The sequence below is a fragment of the Corvus brachyrhynchos genome, unplaced genomic scaffold (assembly GCF_000691975.1).
Source record: "Corvus brachyrhynchos isolate BGI_N302 unplaced genomic scaffold, ASM69197v1 scaffold101, whole genome shotgun sequence".
In the NCBI taxonomy this organism is placed as follows: domain Eukaryota; kingdom Metazoa; phylum Chordata; class Aves; order Passeriformes; family Corvidae; genus Corvus; species Corvus brachyrhynchos.
Window position 1 is genome coordinate 14,762,071 of NW_008237239.1, and position 19,852 is coordinate 14,781,922.

Below are 19,852 nucleotides of genomic sequence, written 5' to 3' on the forward strand. Positions count from 1 at the left end.
GTTCTGTATGTGCAATTGATGAATGAACTTGAAGGAAGAGCACTATCTGCATACTCATGCTGGGATCCACAGGCAACAGCTTGTGAGCAAGGGCTGTATCACATAGTATGTGCATGGGTGAAAGAATTCTTGTGTATATATAGCACAGAAACATTGTACTTTCAAAGCAAGAATATTTGTATTCAATTCATTTAGGGATTTAGATTTTAAAGTAATCCTTGGAATTATTCAACCTTCAAATTCTCTTCCTTTATGTTCAGGAATGTGTGTGTGTGCACATGTGTTGGTCCTGACAGGAGGGGAGTCCAAAGAGTTTGTAAATATTGGCAACATCTGTGTCTGTGTACCTCTGTCTTGAGCAAGACTGACTGAGGGTCTTTAAGGGCTTCAGATGTCTAACTTCCACTAATTAAGGGTTAGTGTAATGCACAGTCCTCAGCCACTGATCTGGTGTGAGCTATGGACCTAAATAATATAGGGAATTCTGGACTTTCCTTCCCACTGTGCTTCAGTCACCTCCCTGTAAAAAAGGGAATAGGAGTTTTCTAGCTACTTTGAAATATTGGGAGGGATGTCACACGGAGAAGTGAAAAAGCCCTTGTACTATACAAAGCCATAAAACCTCATGGAATACGTGTTTGTAAATATGCAAATAAATAACACTGACATACACAAGCATGTCAAACTGGGAGTGTCGGACAGAGTTAAGAAAATGAAAGGAAAAGAGATCAGTTTAAAAATGTGGATTATTTTTTTCCACACGATGAACACAAACATGGAAGTTTTACTGCTTCTGCAGTGTGTGAAGGGATTTCCCCATAGTCAGTGTGAGTACAAACATTGCCTTTGTGTTTAATGATTATGTCTAGCCCATTATTTATGCTAAAAGGGATATCTTATTCATCTGTGATTAAGTGCATATCTCTGCTTTGGCACTGTTGGGCAGGGATGTATTTAATGCTAATCTCCTGAGCCCAAGCGGTGATCCAAAGGGAAAAAAGGATTTTATCTTCTAGAAATGAGCTACCTTTTATAATTTTTTCAGATAGCTCTCAGGGCCTGGAAAGAGCATCTTTTGATCCTTAAAATCAATTTGACATTCAGTATCAAAACACGTGTGCCCTTTGAAAAGGGTAATCATTGTAATTGAGCTGGGTAGTCAGGGTTGATGTGAACCCATGGCTACACCGCTTTCAGTGGCACACAGAGTTCGGTGGCTGAGGCCGAGGCTGTAGCAGCTGCTTCCCCTGGCTCCAGCCTCCTGGGAGTCAGCAGCCAGGATCTCTGCCTTTTTTCTCATTCTGTGAAATCTCAGTATCAACTTTTGTAATTCACTTTTATGTAATTAAGAGTGTGCCTGTTCACCAAATCATTTATCCCGCAGTGTTGTGCTGTTCCATCAATGGACTGCATAGCCAAACCTACTGCTGAGAGTAGTTTCTCATACCTCAAAATACATGACATTAATTTGGGAAAATTTTCACTTTTTTTTTTTTTTTGTTATGTCATGAATGATGCCTTGTGTAACCTGAGTTTTATCAAAAACAGGGAGAAAGCATTTACTTGTATTTGAATTTACATTTCCTTGTATAGAACGAAAATGTTTCAGAACTTCCCCAGAACTTTCAATCCCACTTGAGGTATTTGAAATAAATGAATCATAGGTGGTGGCACTCTCTTCCAGTCAATTTAGCAAGTAAAATTTAGTCTTAGAATTCTCAAAAGCACCTATGAGCTCTCACATGAGAAATACTTTATTGATGCTAGATAGTTTCAGTAGATTCCTTGCTTTGTCTGGGAATTTTATGTAAAAAATATGCTCATTTGGAGTCTCTGTATTTCTAACTCCATTTGTAGATGTGTATCTACAAGAGTTTTCTGAAGATGTTGGTTAACTAGAAAGCAAAGGGATCTCTTTCTCTAGTTAAAATAGAAAAAAATTAAATTAGTTTTCAGTCTTCCATTTTATGAAGGTGTGAGTACAAAGATGCTTATCATCCAAACGAAAGTGTCGTGTCAATTGTATGAGAATCTATAGCACTTCAAGATTTTCTATATTTGCAATATAATGTATTGTTTGTCATGGGGGGGAAGACTCAACTGGGATTTGAAACTTCAGACATTGTTTTGCTCAAAAGTAGTAATATATAGTTATTAAAGTTACTAATATCTGCTTAACAGTGAGTCTGCTTCTCATGGGAAAGTTACAGATGCTTTAGTTCTCCCTGAAATATGTCAAAAAAGACAACGTGAAAGTAAGGAATCCTATAAAATATCATTTTGATTGGGGTTTTTTTGGGTTTTTTTCCCCCTTTTCATTTTGCATACCTCTGCTTCCACCTCTATTGCTGACCAAAGGGATTCAGATTCCCTTTGAATCTGATTTGAATCTCAGAGACTCTAAAGAGTGTGGAGTTGAAACCATGGAATTATTTTGTTGAGTGGAGCAATTACTTAAAATCTACTTACTATGGCCTTTTATTCTTAATTCACTCAGGGGTTACTGGAAGCTCCTTCTAAAAAGCATTTCTTGTCCACAGAAGGACAAGACAAAGGATTTGTCAGAGACAAGTCCTTTGTCCATTAAAGGAACACTAAGATTTTAGCAGGACGTGAAAGGGATTTGGTGAAATTAGGAGGCAAATCATCTTCCTTGTTGTGAAAGTGAAGTGAGGAGAGTGCATTGGGGAAGAATAGTCTGAAAAGGATACTGACAGTTTTTTGGATGAAATTTGATCCCATTTGGGAAGTTAAATTTTCTACTCTGTACTGTTCATGGCAGATAGCATTGGTTAAAATCTTTGAGGGAAGCTTTCCAATGAACTCATTAATTTCCTCAATCAAACCCAAGCACAGTGGTTGAAATGGGGAATAACCTGGTTCTAGGAACTTCCCCCTCAGTAGAAACAGAGGAAGGGATGAGCTGCACAGGACTGAAAGTGTGAAGAATAAGCAAGGTACTGAGGCTGCCTGTGCAGTTGCAGTGTGCACATGCTGTTCCCATCCCATCCAGGCAAGCAGCTCCTAAGGCAGGGAAAAGGCAGCAGACCATGTTGTGATGTGGCTGATTCTGTGAGGTTTCTCTGTGGGCAAGGCAGTCCTAGCCAGACTTTATGCTGCCTCTTGAGTGGAAGGGGGAACTCAGAAGTGAAAACATGCCAGGGGAGCTACTGCACTGGGGCCAGATGTTCCTGCCCTCCACATGGAGGAGAGCAGGGATATGCAGCAGCATTCCTATGACCATGTTCTGTTCTCCCAGCACAGTGCCCAAAATGAAGGTTTCCTTGGTTTTTACCTAGCAACAGAATTCTTCTTTTTGTTTCTATTATAATTATTTAAAGGAAGAAATAATACTTTTCTGACACAAATCTCTTGGGAATTACATCAACCCTATGAAATATAAATACATTTCCTCTCCTGTTGAATAAATAATAGATTAGGTTTTCACTGGAGAAGCTGAGAGTAGGATTTAAGGACAACTTGTGTAACTCACAAAGTAGGCTGCAGTGTACAGCAGCAGACGGTTACAAAACATGACACAGTAGGAAATGCGATTTATGTGTGATGGAAACCCCTTGGTAGATCAGGTCACTAAAGTAGGTACCCTACCCATAGTTTGTATTATGTTCAGTGAGCATCTGGACAGAAATAAACTTCTACCTGGTGAAGTGTTGTTTTATCCAGTAATGTGTGAGATTTAATCATACAATTAATCACCCAATGCCTTTTCTGTTGTTTATGGAGGAAAAGCATTTGACAGTTTTTAGGATGAAAACCAAGAATTTGAGTGTAAAAGTGAAGTACCATGCTTCCTTCCAGGAAGACATAAGTCTGATTTAGGGAGAGTACCCAGAGCTGAGTGTGAACTTGGTGTCCTCATATCAATTAGCAGTAGATGAGGAGCATGCTGCAGAGCAACAGCCTCTCTAAGAGCTGTGGGATGCTCACAGAGTGCCTGCTTATTTTATGGGGCCAGGCAAGCATAACTGCCTGCTTGGCATGTGCTCCACTGGGCTGGTGTTTTGTCACCATTGTAAGACATCGCTTTTGCAGAGAAGTAAATAAAAAGTGATTGCCAAATCCCCTAGCATGAGTTTTCTAAATCTGGTGCATCCAGACCCCTGATTCTGAATTGCATTAAGACCTCCCAGGAATTATAACCTGGAACAATTCAAGCTTCTGTTGATGCATAAACAGGCATATTTATGGAAACAGATCAGCTTGGATCTGTTTGTCCCTTTTTGATTGGTGATGAGCTGATTTTATTTTAAGACATGACTCTTTACTCCTCGGTGCATGAAGGGACAGACAGAGTGAACTCAGTGGAGCTGAAATTTCCTGAATTGTAATTTTAGTCCTGACTCTGGTTTATGGAGAAGTATATTATGTTGGTCTAAAGTTGCTATGACTTTTTGCAGTTTTCTGACTCAGACTTTTTCATTATGCTAGTGCAGGGAACATTTACAAAGTTGTAGGGCTCTGCAACCTGTAATTGATTTTGTTCCTTTTTTTTGTTTGACAGGGTATATTAGTCAGGATTTGGGGAAAACTTTAATATCAGCTGTCTTTTCCCTAACTGAATTCCATCAACCTTCCATTTGTTGTTTACATAATTGCAATCTGAAAACTGATATTAGAGCAAATGATCTAGGAGTAAAATATATTCCCAGTGGGATTTATTTTTATTTTAATGAATCATAGTATAGCTTGGGTTGGAAGGGACCTTAAAGACCATCCAGTTCTTACTTCCCTGCCATGGGCAAGGACCCCTTCCACTAGACCAGATTTCTCAGAGCCCCATCCAACCTGGCCTTGGACACTTCCAGGAATGGGGCATCCACCGCTTCTCTGAGCAACCCTGTTCCAAGTTAAGCGAGGGACAGCTTTGTCTTGTGTGTTCTGAAAGGAAAAAGTAGTTTTGGCAACAGAACTTTGGTGTAGCTCACCTACATGAAAGCAGAACCAAAAATTAGGATAACAGATTCCATAAAGAAAATCTGTATGTTAAACAAACATGCTCAGAATACTTAAATACAAATTCTGATAAATAGCTAAGATATACATTAAATGTGCTCTATATTGTGGGAATTTAGTTATATTGTGAAAAAATATTAAGCTACTTTAAAAATAAAATGTTGGTTGTTCTCAGGAAAATTGGATTTTCTTAGAGGGATTTATGTGCATATGATGTTTTTCTTATGAAAAATTTAAGACACTAAGACAAATTTCTCAGTTACATGCTAAAACACTTTGCTTTTATTTGCAAGTTATTTTTCTAACAATAAAGGTAATGTTAAAATAAACTTTTGTTTAATTTCTAAAGATAAGCCTTTTTATGACAAGTTTTCCCTCTTGCCTCCTTTGAAGGGCATGTTGGTCTGTTAAAAAGTGAAAGAACGTCGGCAATTCTGGGGTGTTACAGCTACTGCTCCCTCAAAACATTAGTGATCCTTTGGAGGGGAAAATCTCCTGAATTAAAACTCAGGACTTAAGCTCATGAAACTTGTCTGTAGGGTTCTGCCTATGTGACCTTGTCCAAATCATTAAATACTGGTCCTGGGAGATGTACTTGAGGGCATTCCACAGGTGCTGGGGCCTGTGCTCTTGGTATTTCTTTTTCTCTGTTCTAAGTGGACCAGCAGCAACTGAGCCATCAGAGGAATCTGGGGTGCTCTTTTACACAAGCCTGTGAAGACAAAATGATTTCCACTTTCAAAGGGACAGAGATGTGAACTGTTACTCTAAGCTTTGTTCAAAGGAACCAAAGCCTTTAATAATGAAAAATCTTTAATAAGGAAGAATTTTTATGGTAGAAATCCCTGTTTTGCTCATCCAGGTGGTTTGGGGTTTTTTAAGCTGCTTCACTTTGAAACTTGGCTCATCTGAAGGAAAATTGTGCGTTGTTTACAGGTGCTGCAGCCAGTGACAGACACTGGCAGGCTAAGGAATAGATTGCTATTCACTACATGTAATAGATGGTAAGAGTAGCTCAGGGAGGATGGTATGACCTACATTTTCATTTAATTTCTCACAATGTTTGCTGTGTCATATGTTTAACCTGGTTAGCCTGTTTTTAACTGTTCTGTTCCTGCAGTTCTTTTAAAATTTATAATGTATTGTGTATAACCTCTTAAACATCTCAAGTTGTTTGTAATTTAGGCTTTGGAAACATCTCTCCACGCACACAAGGTGGAAAGATATTCTGTATCATCTATGCCTTATTGGGAATTCCTCTGTTTGGTTTTCTGTTGGCTGGTGTTGGAGATCAACTAGGGACAATCTTTGGAAAAGGAATTGCCAAAGTAGAAGATACCTTTGTTGTGAGTATGCTGACTGCCTCATTTGGGTTTTCTTGCTGCTTGTTCTGAATTTCATAAGTGAAATGAAAAGCCTGAAAAACAGGGTATAGCTCGTTGCAATCAGACGTACAGGAAAAGGTAGGAAGGACTTGGCACTTGCTAATGAACACCTCTGGGAATTGGGTGAAGACACATTCCCTACCATGATTATGGTTGGGATGAGGAATAAGATCCAAAGAATTTTATTTTTGCTCTGACTTTTTTACTCGTAAGCTTGCTGTGATGCTTTCCCTTAAAGCATGTGATAAATGTATTCATTGAGATTTTTGAAGCAGTGAACGCTTAGTAACCAACTTTGTAGCTGCTTGCATCAGCACTGCAGGTGTTAGGACTGGTTTTCCACATCAAGCCCTACCCTTGCATGCAGGACACCTTTTCTATATAGAAAGGGTCTGACATGGCTTTATTTTTGATGCAAAGCAAACTGGGCCTGTGCTGAGTAGCCTTATGCAATAGGCAAACACAAACTTGAAAGCTTTTTAAGAAAAGGCATGCATTTTTGGCTTTGAAACATCAGTTCATGTCCAGACAAGGTGCTGGTGAATAACACAGATTTCCATTGAGATTTGTCTAAAAAAAGCAAGAACATTCCATAAGAACATTTTATATTTTCTGGGTTTTCATAACTGATTTTTTTTTCCTAAAATTAGAGAAGTTCTGAGATCAATTTGTGTTTCTCTTGCTCATAGAGAGAATGGTTTTCCTTTTTTTTTTTGTAATGGGTGTATCCCTACAACAAGAATTCCCCAACATAAAAAGCAGTATCTTGCTGCCTTCCGACAATATCTGAATGAAAACACTGGTCTATATATTACAGCCTGGAACACTCCCTAATTCTGTTTATTAGTTTGCCTAAAGAACTGGGAGATGCAGATGGGTCAGAGCAGGGATTTTTATGTTCCCATAACACACGCTGTTACTCTGGTTTGGGTTACAAAACTTGACCTTGGTCATGCTGGCTGTAAACACAATCAGTTCCCACTGAATTAAAAACAAGAAAACGTCCATTCTGAACAATATTTTCAGTTGATTTCTGTGAAAGTTTCTTGTATAATTCCTTCTTTTAGGTTGAACCAACATGCATTGAGTGGATGGAAAATGTCACATTGGCTGGGCACGCAAAATGGGACTTTGCAGGCGTCTGTTCTAGCTTTAGTACAGTTTAGAAAAAATGTTCATACACAACAGCTAAATGACATGATTCATTAAATCTGCAGTTGGTCTCAAGCTGGGGAGAGAACTAAAACTTGGAGGATCAAAATGATTTTAAAATTTTTGAAAAGCAGTCTGACTAGACAGGATTAAATTCAAGCAGGACAAATTCAAAGTAATATACGATGGAATAATAAAATATGCAGCCGCATGTCAGGAACCAGCTAAGTGCAATTTTATAGGAATGCTCTGTGGGCTCTAGAGGTTAGCATGCTAACATGGGTTAATGTCATACTGCCATGGAAAAGCATGCACTGTAGGTAAAACTGTAAACAGGCAAAGCATACGAAACGGTCATTCCATTCTACTTTGTGCTATTTTTTCATATCTACTTCTGAGTACAACACTTAATGAAACATGGGTTAGTTTGCTGGTGCCAAGGGATAGGAAGAAATATAGGGAAGGGAAGAAAAGGAAATAAATTTATTTGATTTAAAGAACATGTAACTAAAAGGGAACACCCGTGAAAGCTTGCTGGAAAGAGAAAATTAACAATTTCTTTGTCTTGGATACACACCTAAATAGTACACTTAAACTGAAGGAGTTGAGATATAGGTTAAGAATTAGGAAAATTATCTGATGACAAGAGTGTGGTCACAAGTAAAGTATTTGCAGTGGCTTAGGTGGGTTTTTGTCTTTGGGCAGGTTTGGAAAAGGGGATCTCTTACCTCCCTTCCAGCTCTGTTTTGTAGGATTTTGTTTAGCTGATTATTTGATTACAGAGGACTGTATGATTAAAATTCACCTTATTTATTCGGTTATTTGTGGATGTACAAAATTAGAGAAATTGCAGGTGCATGCACTACTTGCAACTCACTTGAATATCTAGACAGCCCTCAAAACTTTCACATCATCAGCTGTTAATATTAGTGAATGCTACACATGCTGCTCAGCCATGAGGAGTCCAGCCCTGCTCTGCGTTTACTGCTGGCAAATGTTTCCTAGGATAGTCATGTTTGCTTTGAAGCCCATTTAAGAATAAAATCCTGCTTGAATTTTTCTGTTTGTTTGAGAATTATAATGCACTGCTCTCTAGAGCTGTGTAGTGCACACTGGGGGTGATGGGTGCTGATGTGCACGGTGCAGTTTTATTAACAATGGGTTTCCTGTCTTTCCCCTTCCCTTTCCAGAAATGGAATGTGAGTCAGACAAAGATTCGCATCATTTCAACAATAATATTCATACTGTTTGGCTGCGTGCTGTTTGTTGCTCTTCCTGCAGTTATATTCAAGCACATAGAAGGCTGGAACACACTCGATGCAATCTACTTTGTGGTGATCACTTTAACTACCATTGGATTTGGTGACTATGTTGCAGGTAAGATTTTTTTCATAACTCTTTATCTTATAATGATTGGTACAGTGGTATTTATTCTGCATCTTTTCTTATTTTTGAGACAGATGTATCTCTCTTGTGGTGCCTCTCTCCCAGTTTTATCCTTCATCATTCATGTGATGGGGCCTGTCCTCCTTTTGGTTAATGTGACAGTGTGGAGACAGGAGCTGGGACAGTGAAATTCCTGATGCATGTCTCTACTTACTGTTTTTTCTCTTCTTATACTATTAAAAATTAAGTAGAATATAAATTAGGTAGGGGGTTTGTTTTATTTTTCTTACAGGTTATGAAGTGCAAACACTAATAGAGCATTTTAATCTGAATATATCTTTTCAGCTGGACTTGTTTAAAATACCTCGCCCTGTGAAGTTATATAACATAAGTTTTGTGTGCGTCCCTTGCTTTCAAAATATTTCAGAATTCTCTTTCTGGCATTGAAATACCTGATTTCTGCAGGATCTGCTGCATCCCACTTCTATGATTCTTGGTTGTCAGTACACGTTTGCCCATGTGTTTTTTGTAACGTCAGGAGAAGTTTTAGCACAACCTGTAGCTAACATGTCCAATTTCTATGGTCCCATTAAGCTGAATTATTTGCAAATAACTTTTTTTAGCTCAGTATATCAAAGTCTGGGCCAGTTCTGTGTCAATCTTTTTCTTGAAAAGGTGTCAGAAACATTCATTCACTTCTTAGATTTGAGTAAGTATATGCTGTCTGTGCTGAGAAAGCATGTCAGTCTGAGTCAGTGATGTGTAGAGGGTGAGGTTCAGGAATTCAGAGCTTTGTGCTCTGAGCCTGAGATTTGCTTTCCTTGGCCTGGTCTGATGCTTCTGCTGATGCAGCTCCACCATCTCTCTCGTGAAACACCTCTCTCCCACCCCTGAACTCTGCGCAAGCCAGAGGTGGCTGACAAGGACCTTTGTGCTGGTCTGCTCTCAGTGAGCTACTCTGCTGGAGGGAACTGTTTTAACTAGACACTCATATGCTGTGGGCTCCTCCTGTGTCTTGTCTGTACCCATGGCTGTTGTGTGAGTCCAAGTGTGCCAAGCTGAGGCTCTCAGGTTGGGTAACTCCTCTTGTAGATGTGCTGGAAGTTTTGCCTTGATGGCAGTAATGGGGTCTTGTCACTGGCAAAAGCTTTTCAGGTTGGTGAGGTCCAACAAGGACCTCTAAAATATCAGAACTGCTTGACATTTTTGTAAATGATCTGGGTAAAATGGGGGTAAATTTAGTTGTTGTTGACAATACTAAGCTATTCAGGGAGCCTTAATTTTTAGACTGCTTGCAAGGTTGCCAAAGATTCTTGTAAATTACAGAACAGAGCTATAAAATAGCAAATCAAATTTCTTTTGACTTTTACATAGTTATTTGTGATGTGTCCAAATGTCTTTGTGTGTGTCTTGACTTCTGCCTTTCCATTTTCTTTCCCGTATTCTTTTTCTTTTCATTTCATCTTCATAATTTGTGATTCTGGTCAAATAACAACTAGCATGAAATAAAAAATTTATGCTGTTTTCAAGTCAAGAGTCTGGGTGTTTTAGACTTTCATTCCTGAAGGGTACATGTATGCCAGGGAATAAAAATGATAGTGTATAAAGGCCTGGTTATATTTACTGTAAAGCATTATATGAAATGGCCCACTTGGCTCTAACTAGAACACTGAGTACATTCATCATTACTCCCATTATAAATTTCCATAGACTTCTCTATTTGTAGACCATTTGATATCATAATTTTTTTCCTACATCGTCTCCTTTTTAATTTTACCAGGAAACACTTTCTCTTCCTACAGAATGTCCTTGAATTATATTGTTCTATAGCTGATGGCCTTTTATGGTTCACTTGATAGATGTTCTTTATTTAATTAAAAATCCTACTGTAAATCCATTATTTCAAAGTATCAGAAGTGCTTTCTAGTTTCTTTGAGCAATATGCATAAGACTTTTATTTGAACTGAAGTATGGTATTGACTTAAAGGAGGAATGGGATTTGTAATTGCAGAGAGAACGCTCGAGAGAACAGGGTTAGATGGCTGCCTCCATCATAACTGGGAGGTTAACATTCCCATGGGACTATATTTTGACAGAGATAAAGCTGATAATATTATCAACTTTGGGTGAACTAAAATACTCTGGTTTTGGCAGGTGACTTGAAGGATTTTTCAAAAATGTCCAATTGTTTCTTTTGCAGTACATAATTGGCAGGTTAAAAAAAGATTTTGAAAAATAGGTAAGGTATTAATTGGCTGAGCTTTGCATTGTGGAAGTTTGCAGTCATTGGTGTATCTGTAAGAATGAAATGATGAAGGAAACTGACATTGCAAGTTCTCAATGGAGCTGATAGAATTTGTCCTAAGAGCTAGGCTTCCTTATTAATTTTGAGGAAGTATGTAGAATTTTTTGCACCCTAACACATTAGTATCTTCTCTTCATGATTTTTTGGTTTGCTTGTTTCTCTTTTAGGTAAGTCATAACTGCAGAGTGGACACTAAGGGCCACTGATATTTTTGTGGTAGGCTTTGTCTGGAGAACTCTTCTTGAAGTTTAGGAAAGCTGGGTGTCACAAACAAGGGAGAAACATGAAGAGTTAAGGCATGTAATGCTGTGTAGGGCTGTAAAAGAGGTGGTCATGATAGAATATTGTGGTTGTAGAGCATGCTGGTCTTGGTTCTGGTTTGCCATGGTGAGAAAAAAGCAGCAAACAGAATGATGTTCCAGTGTCTAGATGCAATGCAGTTGAAAAAAATCCTCTCAGTGGCATTAATTTGTTCATTTTGCTGATTCTTTTCTCCTTAAATAATACTTACAGTGAAAATTGTCTTCTTCCATTTAGCATTATAGCCAAAGCATAATTGGTGGGCAGTGATGCTCTGATTTGCAATTATATCAGAGTGTACTTTCTGCAATAGAAGTCAAATTGATGATTGTTTTAGTGCATGGAGGCACTTCTGATAATCCATAAACATGTGTCAGTTTTGGCCCATAAAGTTCCCTCAAAACCCCGAAATTCCTATATATCTGAAAATTTTCAAATCTTTTTTTCTGTGAACTGTCATCTCAGAGGAAAAAAAACCCCTAAGTTTACAACCCCTACAAACAAATCCCACGGTTGTGTTAACATATGTGTTGATGTGTAAGGAAATATTTCTGAAATACCTATCGTTTTTCACTAACATGAAACTATCTGCTTTCTGGTGCCACTGCAAGTAGGAGCCGAAAAGAAGAACTTTCAGGAGGTACAGGACACTGTGTTACTCAATAGCTGTAGCAAAAGGGAGCCAACAGAAGAACCTGGGATTCAGGAATATAACGGTGTCCTTGGCTGTAGCACAGGCTGTCATATTAGAAATTCTTTTGTTCTCCAGGATTTTTTTTAGAACTTTCTTCTTTTTTGTACTGGAGACCATGTACTCTCTTCCCAGAAACCAGAGGGAGGAAACATTCCCTTTGGTAGTCAGAGTCTAAGTTGTTATTTGGAGCCTGTGGAAGTTTCAGCTGGGGTTTCCATCAGCAAGAGAAGCCTTAAGGCAAACATAAAAGACTGATCACTCCTAGTGTGTGCAAGAAAGGAAAAGATGAAAAGCCCTTATAATGCATGTTCAAGAAAATATATGAATTGTATTTGAAAAACTTGACTTCTTTGTCTTATGAAATGACTTGTTTTCTAATTTTTGGAATGGTTGAATTTTTTTGGAGGGAGAGAAACAATTTTTTTATTTGAAGAAAGATTATTGTAGCTTCTCACAAAAACAAAGAAGAAAAATTGTACTACAGCCTGCACTGCCTTATGAATATCAGGACATAGTCAAACATCCCTTTTCTTGTTTTCAAGAGAAAACATTGACTTTAACATGACAGAAGAAAACCCAATCAAAACTATTAATACCTTGTGAAAGACAAAAAGAAATCTTCTCATGTTGAATGTGCCATGATTTTAGTACAATGAAATATATTTCTGGATACTAAGGTTGGTACTGAGGCACATGAATATGTGTATAATTGACAACATACTGTTCACATGTACAGATAAATTCTTTAACTTGCAGTGCAGTTTGGAAGGCATAGTCAAATATTTCTAATGGCATTTATCTAAGAGGATTCAAATCTAAATTAGGTGGCATGTCCAAAACTTGACTAAATTAAGTAGAAGGCAAAAATATAAATAGCATATCAGTAGTCTATTTCACAATGGGGCATAATGATGATATAAGATTGTCTCAACCGGTTCAGTGAAACAGATCACAGAATTCTGCAAGTCTTACTTTAAAAATGTATTCCAACTCTTTTGTTACTTTTGTGAGTACGTGGGTTTTTTTGTTTGTTTGTTTGTTTTTTTTTTTTGCTTGGCTTATTTTCCATTTTTGAGCCCTGATTTTTAACTTACTGCTTTTTCACTGTTTCATTCTGTAACACACTGATGTGTTGCCAGTGTAATACACATACCTGTCTATGCACTGTTGCTTGGTCTGAGACCCAGTTTGTAGTGAGCTGAGGTGTTTTAGTCTCATTTAATGTCACCAAACGGGGGCACTTGACCTGGTGGTCATAGCAGCCCAGTTGATCTGCTGTCACTGTGTGATACCATGCACCAGCAGAGAGAAATTGCTGTCATGCTGAGCCAGGGGTGTGTCCAGCATCCTGGAGGAGAGCTGTGTGCTCTCCCACAGGCTCCATGCCTTTTTTTTGGCATCTGGAGGAGCTCTTTGCCCCCTCAGGACGTGGTGCCCGTAATAGGGGCTCTCTGGTGTGAGCCATGCTTTAAGGTTAAGGTGGAGCACTGTCTTGCTTGGTGTCTGTGTAGGACAGCATGTGAGGAGTGTTTTAGATCTGTGCTTTGTATTCTGAAGTAGCTCTCCATTTTCCTGAGTGGCATCACGTGGCTCATATGGCCTACTTACATTCCATCTCTGACAGCGCAATATCTTGTCCCCAGCCTTCTGTATTTCTGCATCTCCACATGAGCTAGTCTTTCTCTGTCCCCTTTTTTTTGCAGTCCTCAGAGGTAATTCCTTTCAAATAGGAAGGATTTGAAATATGGCTGAACCTCCATATTTGGAGTGGGACAAATGACATTTCTGGATTAAGCATGTTCATCAGGTTTGTCACAACAGGGATGGTGGACAGCTACTTGTTATTCTGTAATTAAAACTGGATTATATGATATTTCTATATCCGATTAATTTGTACTGCTGATGAAAAATCAGACATTTCCTTGTTTGCATTGCCAACTTTTGAATAACCCAGAATTTTTTGCTGGTATGGAATTGAGATACTCAATGTTGACAGCACTTTCTATTCTCTCCTTCTAAATTTGAAGTAAAAATGCAAAGCCAACCAACTTAACAGAAATAATTACATGTTTCTATTTTGAGCTGCTTAGCTGTAGGAAAAAAGGGGAAAAGAATGACAACAATGAAGAAAATTATTTACTTTAAAAGTACTTGTTTTACATAAATAAATAAGTAAAAAAGATATATTTGTAATCCTGATCTCTTACCTGAGAACCAGAATCTGTTCTAAAGCACTCCTGAAATATTCTCTAATGCCTTTCTTCACTGAAACAGAGTTCTCAACCTTAGTAAGGAATATGTTTGGGCCATAGAACAACTTACATTTTCCAAAGTGTTGAAAATACCAAATAAAAGTTATTTGGCAGATAAAGAATGGTGGCAGCAGCAATGCAATAGCCTTTGATGAAGATGGATAGGAAAACTTTGATTTCTCATAGACCTCAAGCTACTTTAAATCAAATCATTACCAGAAAACATCTTGGCAATAAACTGTGGCTGCTCTTGCTGTAACAGATTATGGCAGTGAGACTGCTAGATTTCTTCTTCATTGTGGTTTTAACCTATTTTGGGTAGAGGCTAAAGAAAGCTGGGAAAATTTTTGTCCCTCAGCCCACAAAATTGGGTTTGCCAAACAAGCAACAAAATTCAGCTTCTGCCTTCTCAGCATTTTGCTTCCTAGAGGGCTGCATAAACCAATTTGCTTTGCAAAAGAAACATGATGGTGTATCATATTGATATGGTTTTTACCATGTTGCCCATAAAATCATTAGATTATCTCATATACTTCAGTACATTTAGCTTTGCGTACTCATACACAAATGCATTCATACCCATTTAAGTAAATTTGGTAGTTAATGAATTCTTTTAGTTTAAATTCAGTACAGCTGAGTTGTGATCACATTTCTCTATGAAATCCTATTTAATGACATTCCCAGGTAACTGCATTATGGCAGTTTGAGCATGACAGGAGACAGTACAAACATCCTTAGGTATGTCTCTCTCTCCCTGAGATTTGATTAAATTGTGAAATCACCCAAGGAGTCCTTGAAATTCAGAAGCTCAACTGCTAATAAAGGTTTTAGTTGTGAAACCTTACCCTTGAGTATTTCTTTGGATACCTTTTGTCCCTTTAACTTTAGGGAAGCTGAACTCCTTTGGGCATGGCTAGATGGAGCCATCTCCTGGCCAGACAGCATCGAAAACTTGGTTGAACATGAATATGTCCTAACTCCTGCCTTGGTGATTAACTTTGCTGTAAATAAAATGAGTATAAACTGTGAAGGAAGTGCTTCCTGCAGGCTGGCAGAGTTAGGTTCCAGTTTCGGTTTATAAACATAATATGCCAAAAAATTAAAAACCAACCACGTGGATGCGTTCTATGACACTTGTGCATTGTACGAACAGCTGAAGAAGAGGATGCGCCACTGAATGTGGCCCATTACTAGAGCAAAGACATGGTGGTAATTAACCATTTTTTGAATTACAAAAATTTTGGGTCAATCATCCCTAAAATTCCGTTTTACTAGATTGGCATGAGATGGATGTTGTTAACAAATAACTTGATGTTTTTTCTTGTGTTGTGATAAACTCAGCCCTTTGGTAGCTGGATGTCTTCTGTTCCAAACAGAGCCCTGTCTTCTACCTCTGCTTGGGACTATGAAGGCATCAAATTATATCCACTTGCACAATGTGGATTAATCTCTTGAGTAGATAAGTAAACCATTGCAGCTCAATGCATTTTTATTTCTTGATGCAAAGATGTAATTGACATGAAAAAAACAAAATTTTTGTCTGTGAGGGCTTCCATACAAATCTAGTCATCAGTAAAATTCTTTGTTATTTGCATGAAATCTCTCTTTATTTGCATGCAATCTCTCTTTGTTATTTGCATGCAATCTCTGTGATAATACAGCTAAGTAAAAACGTTATTCTCCATGAGAGTCAATATCAGTACTGTAACAAGATGCTTGATATTTTCAGGCCAATTTCCTTTGATTTGTTTTATTATAGGATGCAGATACGTAAAACAAAGTATTATGTACCTGTACAGGCTACTTTAACGTGCCCGAGAATGCTTTACTATGGAGTCTCTTCAACTGTGGGCAGATACACACATCGAAATTCTTGCACCAGCCCAAACTAGAAGTCTGGTTTTACTTGTTGTAACATAGCTGAATTACAAGTTTAAGGCTTCTGTTTTATTGCATGGCAAGATGTGAAATGTGAGTTATTTGGTGTTGTCAAGAGCTCTGGATGAACATAATTTTTTTTGTGTGGAAATAAGACATCTGTTCTTTATAGCTGTATTACACCTGGAAGCTGTATTACCAACATCTGAAATTTTTCCTTTTTACTTTAACATTGGAAAGAAGTGACTGGTGCTTATGGCAGTAGGATTTAAAAAAGCTGCCTTCAGCTGACTTCTCTTTTATCTACCTTTTTTTTTGGGGGGGGAGTATGATCAGTTCAACTTAAGTCCCTGTACTCTGGTTTCCTTCCTCAAAATGGAGACTATAATATTTGCCTACCCACCAGGGGCACCTGTTAATGCAGGTGCTACTCTTTCTTTACTGAGGCTAAAGGTTTTATATAAGCATTGAGATGTTTTAAAGTTCTTACAAAACCAGATTTCTCAGGATATGTACACATTGCATACTTGGGAACAATACTTAAACCTCTGATACAGCATCATTATTTGGAGCAGGTGGGAAGTCATTTCATTCAAGCTGTCTTCACTGACCTCTATCTTAAATGATAGTATATCAGAAGTTGAACCAGTTTGTGTTCATTCAGTAACTATTATGAATGGCTAGCAGTCATTGTCTAAAATTTGCATACTCCAGCCATTGCTTCCAAGAGCAAACTAATTTATATAATTTGTTCAAATTCAACAAAGTATTTTGCTAGGAATTTTTTCATGGGTAAAAATACAGACGTTTTAAGACATTTAACTTCTTTTTTTCTAGGAAAATTACTTTTAAAAACATCTTTGCACCTATAGCTATTAAGTCTGATTTAATTTTAACTGTATTGTTTTTCAGGGGGATCAGATATTGAATACCTAGACTTTTACAAGCCAGTGGTGTGGTTCTGGATCCTTGTCGGGCTTGCTTACTTTGCAGCTGTCCTCAGCATGATTGGAGACTGGCTAAGGGTCATATCAAAAAAGACAAAGGAAGAGGTAAGAATATTTTGAAAGGTGAAGAAAACTCCTTTTTAAAAACTTTGAATAGAAGCCAGATGAACTTATGGCTGCTTTTGCTCTTAGGGTGCATAGGTCAAAGCCCTTTCTGTATGAACTATAATGCTGCAGCTCAAACTGCAGGAAACTACATAGCAGCCCATTCAAACATAGTATTTTATTTTCGCATGTCTGCATAGCAAATTAGATTAAATGTATTATTAAATTAAGTGTATATGAACAGTTGCACTTGATTTATGGGGGAAAAAATCTTAAACTACTGTTCTAGGCAGTAGAAGGTAGGCCTTAATTTTTAAGGCAAAAATAATTCTGCTTCATTTCTACAAGGGATATAGGTATGTAAAGAAAGTACTTATGTAGTTATATTTGAGATACTATGTTTTATAGTGGTAAGAAAATAAATTTTTCATATCATGCAAGATATTGGAATGAATTATTTAAATATCCCTGGGTGTGTATTACCATAATATCTTCCACAGAATTACTTGGTGTTTGTAGTCAGGTATATTGCTTTCAATTGAAATATGTTTCACTTGTAAATGTGTATTTATTATTCCAATGTTGCAACAGTATTTTACCTTAAATTTTGCCATTTAAGAAAATGTCCTGGTTTTGAAAATGTTAGAGGGTAAATAAAATTTCCTTCAATTGTAGTGTGCATAGTTCAGGTTTTACTGGGAGTTGGAGAAATTAATTTTGTTTGAAGCAACATATTATTTCCCTCTAATTTAGCTTGAGTTCCTTTGCACGCATCAGTTGAATTATGATACTCAAACATAAAAGCTCTAATTTGTTTTTGATGGAATGAATATGTTGGCTACTGTGCAGTGGCCTGCTACTTACATTGTTTTAAATTGTTTTCCTAGCTGTAGGGCATGGCATCGATGCCTAGATGTATTCCTGGCAATCCTTGAGTTCCCAAAGCCTTTGCTCTGAAGGGTAGCTTACCCCTGTGTGCTTTCACCGACTGCAGCCCCTCAGGGTGCCTGCCACCTCCTGAGCAGGAGCAGGGGCACTGCTGGCAGCAGGCAGGAGGGTGGGAGCTGGGCTCCTGGGCAGGATTAAACCCACTTTGTGAGGAATGTGGGGTAGGAAGCCCTTTTCCATTGCCCTTGCTGGCTCATGGCTCTGTGGTTAGAGACAGCTCTGTGACAGGTCTGCTGTAAGTACACTTTCAGCAGGCAATCCATAACCACTTAGCCCTGAAGCAGAGGGCAATATTTGTTGGAACAGTTTCAGTTTAAGAGTGTCATCTTTTGCCACATGCTGTAAATTTGAAAGGGTATTTATGGCCTCCCTTCCACAACAAGCTTTACTAGTGCCCTCCACACACAGGGAGCAGCAGGTGCCACAGGAAAGCAGGTGCAGCAGCTTGCAGGATTGCAATTCTGTTTTCTAGAAAAGCCCTGAGGGTGCCTTTAACAGGCAGCCTTACACAGCTTACACCAGCTGCAGGGAAACCAGTGCATCAATTCAAGTGCCAGTAACCTGCATGGCTGTGTTGGGTTATTTTGAACTTCAGAATTAGGTTGGGGTCTCCCATTTTCCCCTCTGCAATAGGAAGAAGCAGGAGAACACTGGCGTGGGCTCCCCAGGGAAGTGGTCACAGCACCAAGCCTGCCAGAATTCAAGAAGCATTTGGACAATGGTCTCAGGCACATGTTGGAATTTTTGTGCGGGACCAAGAGTTGGACCTCAGTGATCCTTGCGGGTCCCTTCCAGCTCAGGATATTCTGTGATTCTAAGTGTGGTGTTTCCTCTGGGGAGTCTTCTGCTGTCTAACTGTTCTCAACTTGGGGCATTTCCTAAACTGTCTTTAGTTTCCCTGGGTTACTTGTGTCTGGATGTTTTGGAAAAAATATGATGTGACTGAGGCACTATGACTTCAGACTATGCAAAAAATGTTCTCAGGCTTCTTTTTGCTGTATTTTCTCAGACACTGTTGACACATTTTAGTTCTTCACACTATTTTCTAGAATTAATTTGATATTTAACCTCAGTTTTCTCATATTCATTTCTGTTATCCAGACAGCATCTTATCCAGAGATCTTAGTATATTGACTATATAGCACACTGAGGTTTCAGTCTTATAATGATGATAATATATTAAGAATATTTGAAATTTGTAGTATCTTGTGTATATTAGTTTATCTTGAAATATATCTATTTCAATACAGACTAACTTTGGAAAATATTTAAAGACACATGAATTGAAGAAACTTAAGAATACCTCTAACACATCAAAAGCATTCCTATTTTTATCAGGGAAAACTGTTTGCCAGGTTATGCAGTGCAGAGCTTCTTTTTCCCAGGCACTGGGAATGTGTAACCTAGTGTATCTTTTCATTCTTTCTCACCTTTATAGCCTAAACAAGCATATTCATTTTGTCTACAGCAAGGAAAACATCATTCTTCAGATATACTCAAATTGTCTTGGCTGAAGCAAATATTGG

The 19,852-nt window shown here is 38.2% G+C and overlaps 1 protein-coding gene across 6 annotated transcripts in view; it reads left to right on the forward strand.

Annotated features, from left to right (window-relative positions):
* Positions 1-19,852, forward strand: part of KCNK2 (potassium two pore domain channel subfamily K member 2) — a 128,590-nt gene that overhangs the window by 94,573 nt on the left and 14,165 nt on the right. For all 6 annotated transcript variants that reach the window (XM_008630332.2, XM_017730032.1, XM_017730031.1 and 3 more), the window contains 3 exons: positions 6,160-6,320; positions 8,702-8,888; positions 17,239-17,378. In XM_008630332.2, the coding sequence (XP_008628554.1) occupies positions 6,160-6,320; positions 8,702-8,888; positions 17,239-17,378 (488 nt within the window). The remainder of the gene's footprint in view (positions 1-6,159; positions 6,321-8,701; positions 8,889-17,238; positions 17,379-19,852) is intronic.